Source organism: Phaethon lepturus, unplaced genomic scaffold (assembly GCF_000687285.1).
Source record: "Phaethon lepturus isolate BGI_N335 unplaced genomic scaffold, ASM68728v1 scaffold20661, whole genome shotgun sequence".
In the NCBI taxonomy this organism is placed as follows: Eukaryota; Metazoa; Chordata; class Aves; order Phaethontiformes; family Phaethontidae; genus Phaethon; species Phaethon lepturus.
Genome location: NW_010518687.1, coordinates 8,428 through 12,796, shown reverse-complemented (window position 1 = coordinate 12,796; position 4,369 = coordinate 8,428). Strand labels below are relative to the sequence as shown.

At 41.7% G+C, this 4,369-nt stretch overlaps 1 protein-coding gene across 1 annotated transcript in view; it reads right to left on the bottom strand.

The window, feature by feature from the left end:
- Positions 1-265: 265 nt before the first annotated feature.
- The window catches only part of EDAR (ectodysplasin A receptor), a 9,964-nt gene continuing 5,860 nt past the window's right edge, over positions 266-4,369 (bottom strand). Inside the window, exons 7-8 of the mRNA XM_010296823.1 lie at positions 1,971-2,031; positions 266-585 (exon numbers count right to left, since the gene is read on the bottom strand). Coding sequence (XP_010295125.1) covers positions 266-585; positions 1,971-2,031 — 381 coding nt within the window. The remainder of the gene's footprint in view (positions 586-1,970; positions 2,032-4,369) is intronic.

Genomic DNA, 4,369 nt, shown 5'->3' with positions numbered 1-4,369 from the left:
ACTTATTACCAGTAACTGTTTAACACAATCGTTTTGTTTAATGACATGTTTCACACCAAATTTCTTGGGAGATTTCTGCTCTCGTTTTGGTAGATGTGTAACTTCACTTTTTTTAGAAGTCACAGAGAATAGCTTTCCGTTGGTTATCAGGAGCAAGGACGTAGAAGAAACATCAACAGTCTTTTGTCCAAAGTCTTTGGCATGGTGCTTGCTGGAATCACGGTTCTTGCAGGCGATGTGGAAGCGCAGGTCCCAGGCAGGCATGTCAGGATGTCCCTGCTGGCTCAGGAGCGGGCATCGCTTGTGCCCACTCCAGAATATCCGCACACAAGGATTCAACAGCATCCAACCGCTCGATTTGCACCAGTTTGGTTAGCAGTTCTGGGATGCTGTAACCTGCTGTGCTGATGCGATCAAATAGTTGCATGCCATCCGTCATGCCACCGATCTCATCTCTCTTCAGTCCAAAGCTCTCGGCAAGGTGACGCCACGTTTTCACGATGGCTTTTTCTGTGTTGTAGGTTGAGCTGAGCATTCGGCTGGTCTTCTCCAGGCAATCAAACGGCAGCTCCGTAGGGCTCAGACCTGCAACATGAGGTGGTTATTGTCAGATGGCTCTGCGCACGGGTCTTGACTACTCAAGACACTTATTAAAGTACTATAGTATATACTGTTAGCAAAAAGTACACCTAAAATCTTTGATAGTCCATATCTAGCTCCAAAGTTATAACTGTATTATTACCAAATTAATTCTTCCTAGTGACAGTAGGGTTCAATAATTAGGGTAAAATATTTCTGGGAAAGAAGTATTAGATGGGTTGTATGACTTCCCATGGCCCTGCCCCTTCCTTCAACAATTTACTAGCTGTTAGTAAAAGTATATTGCAACTGTATCCGTAGTGAGCAGCGCCATTAATACACCTCTGCACGTCAGGCATGGTGTTTGAGCTCGAGAGACAGCTCTGACCCTTCCCTGAGTCTGTCACCAGCGGCTGCTGTGACATCTCTGTAATTGAAAGTTGCCCTTGTAGGAATGTGAGGAGTGAGGTGAAGCAATGGTGCCAGATGCTTGCAAGCTAAAAGTCCCTGCAAGTGCTCGGTTGTCATTACTATCGCTGAATCTCTAGAGAGGATTTAACATTCATCCTGGGGGGAAAAAGCTATTTTTTCCTGGACATTTTTTCTATGTATTCGTGGTCAGAGGATACAGGAGAGAATCAGCTACAGCATTTTTCCAAAACCAGTCTAGTTTTCCTGCATTGTACTCGACAGCGGTAATTTGGTGGGAGATAGAGCTCCCTGAACCACAGAAAACTCAAAAGCACAGGCACACACATGCACACAAAGCGTGTGCGTGTGGTGAGTCACCGCAGTCACGTCTTCTCTTCTGCAGGGAATTTAATTCATGTCTCTTCTGCCAAAGCAGTCCAGCTAGTCAAGTGGTCAAGAGGGTTGAAACACTTAAAACACTGACTCTACTTGGAAACCCCACTTTTTGTCGTGAGAAATGGGACAGTATTTAGAGAAGCAGAGTAGGCCAAGGCTTGTGTCTGACTGAAATACAGTCCTGACCCTCCACAAATCACACTTCCGTATTTGGAACTAATTTCTATCCGCTATCCAAGGGGCTAAACAAATAAATCGAACAGGTTTCCTCTAGATGGGGAATACGAGAGTGCTTCTGCACAACTTGGCCTGTGTGCATGTCCCAACACGACCCAACGCTGCCCTCCTGCTCTCCATGGAGAGAAGCCGTGGCGTGCTCCAGCCCAAGCCCAGCCTGGACACGCTCTGGGGTCAGGGGACCATGGTGCATCCTGGCAAGTGAGTACCAACCTGCCTACAGAGTGTCTTTTCTGGATTGGGACTGTCTCTTTTCCATAGGAAGGCAGAGGCCTTTCTTATTTTACAGCAAACACTTGTGACCTAATTTTGTGCTGTTAGTATAGGTGCAAGTTTTGTACGCTCACCTTCTGCAACGTCGCATACGTTAGCATACACATCAAGTATCTTTTTCCTTCGACTTTGAATCTAAATGAGAAGATTTTTATTTCGTTAGTTTTTCAGTCATGGGAGTAAACAATTAGCAGACAGCAATGGAAAACCTGCGGGACATCCTCATTTCATGGCACTAAGGGTTAACATATAATGTCCTCAAGGGTCCCTTTTAAAGACTCAAAGGACACAGCAGTTATTCCGTGAAGCATAAACCTATTTCTGACTTCACTTCCCAGTGCTAGAGGTCTTTCTTTCCATTTCTAGTCTTTATAGATCAATCACTTTTCTGCTCCAAGTGTTTGTATATTTTATTTATCTTTCAGACTGAAGCAAACTCGTGACAATGAAGACAAATTCAATACTACGCACACAGGCAATTAATGCAGGGATGTCCAGGTAAACCAAGGAATTAAATTCGGACTGAAATGGCCTTCTTCCAGTAATCTAAGAGGACTGTAGAGGAAGGGATCTTCCCTTCTGTCATTTGATGTAGAACTGCTTAGTGTATTACTAATTAAATGTATTTTCTTCCATGACGTATTGCCTGGTTGAATCTGAAACTCTTCACAGGTAGATTAAAAAAACAAACCAGCCGTGAAGCTTTGGACAGGAAGAATCTGAGGTCCAGGGTGCTTTAGTCATTTTTGACAAGAAAGAAACTTGGACTGAAAACCTGACATTTTCCAAGCTGAAAATGGACATTTTGATATAGTTCCATTTAGCAAAAATATTCTCAAGGTTTGGCTGTGGATCCAATGTGGAGTAAAAAAAAAAAAAATGTCAAAATGTCATGAGTTCTCAGGAACTGGAATTGTCATCCCTCTGCCAGCTCTCATTAGGACTGAGCTTTCTGAAAAGCTGTCTTCTTGATAGGACTCTAGCACTAGGTCCACAAATTTGCCACTTTTCACTGCAAACTAGGCTAGAAAAAGGCTCTGCTTTCACTATTTTGTTTGTGGAAAGAATTTTGTTCATTTTATTTAGGCTCTTTATGAAGGTCAAGGCACATCAATGACTTGGATGAATAGGCTTGCAGCTGGTGACAACAGAGCGGCTGCTCCATCCAAACGAAGCCTGTCTCGCAGGCGCAGACACCGTGCAAGTGCGTTGTACGGCAGGGCGATGCAACGCAGACACTGATTGTCTTTCACATATTCTTGATATAGTTTGCATGTGCTTAATTGGTTGTGTTGCTATTGTAAGCTTGGACTAGCTGTTTCAGAACCTTGTAAACAGGAAATTTTCTTTTAATGGGATTTATTAAAACTCCTCCTAAGCAAACTGTTGGATGCTTATTTTCATTCTCCTCTTATTTTTAGGGCAAGGAGGGAAGTTAAATAATTCCACACCCATGAAGAATTATGCAGGACGCTCTTTTTACCAGAACCAGAAGATGGGGGGATTTGTAAAACTTATGCTAAAAGCAAACAGGTAAAGTTGAGCCAGATGAGCCTCCATGTGGTAGCTCATTGCATAATGGTTTTTGTTTTAATGAGGACATTTACCCTCATCCAACAGATACTTAATACTGTACTTTCATGTACTAGAAATGTTACTTAATCTCCAGCCTGAAGCAAATTAGTTCTTTTCTAATGTGGCTTAATTGTGAAATCTTAGGTATGGAGCAGGGGATCTTGACGCAGTCTGCACTTTCATTGCAAACTTTGTCTTCAGCCTTGTCAGCCGGCTTCAGTCCATGAGGAGTATGTTAGAACAGAAGGTCTGGAAGGTCTGGAAGTTCAGGCTTCAGATGTGCTTATGAGATATCTATCTATCTAAATCACTCTGGAGAATATATCTATTATATATGGTCTTTAGAAGGTAAGCCACTTCTTATGAAGCGTTCTAATTTCATGCACACCCAACTCATGTTACCCAATTTCAAGCCAGTGCATACATAAGTATGATAAAGTTGGGTATTTAGAGATACCTCAGAAAACTGAGTTTTAAAATGTGAGCATGGGAATAGTAAGTTATTTTCAGATGGTCATAACTGTCTACAACTAGAAAAACATTTCTCTTGTGTTGAGACTTTTTGTGTCTGGTCTCAGCTGAAAAATGAGCTACTTCAGAAAGTTTGATCTGAACGACCCCAACAATTTACAACATGAAAAGATGTGTTTTCAAACCTTTTTATTCTTAAAAGCTATATGATGTTTGATATTAATGATGTGATTTTGTCCTAGATATTGCCGTTTTAAAATTATTTTTTAAGTACTAAAACCATAAAAAATATCTGAGCAGACACTTTCTTTTTAAGGATAGTTTCATGTTAATATAAAATAAAAAGTTGTGTGGGTGGGGTGTGGCCTTAACTATGCCTTGAAATACTCCAAGTGAGATAAAATGCCCTGCGCAGTACACACTCAGC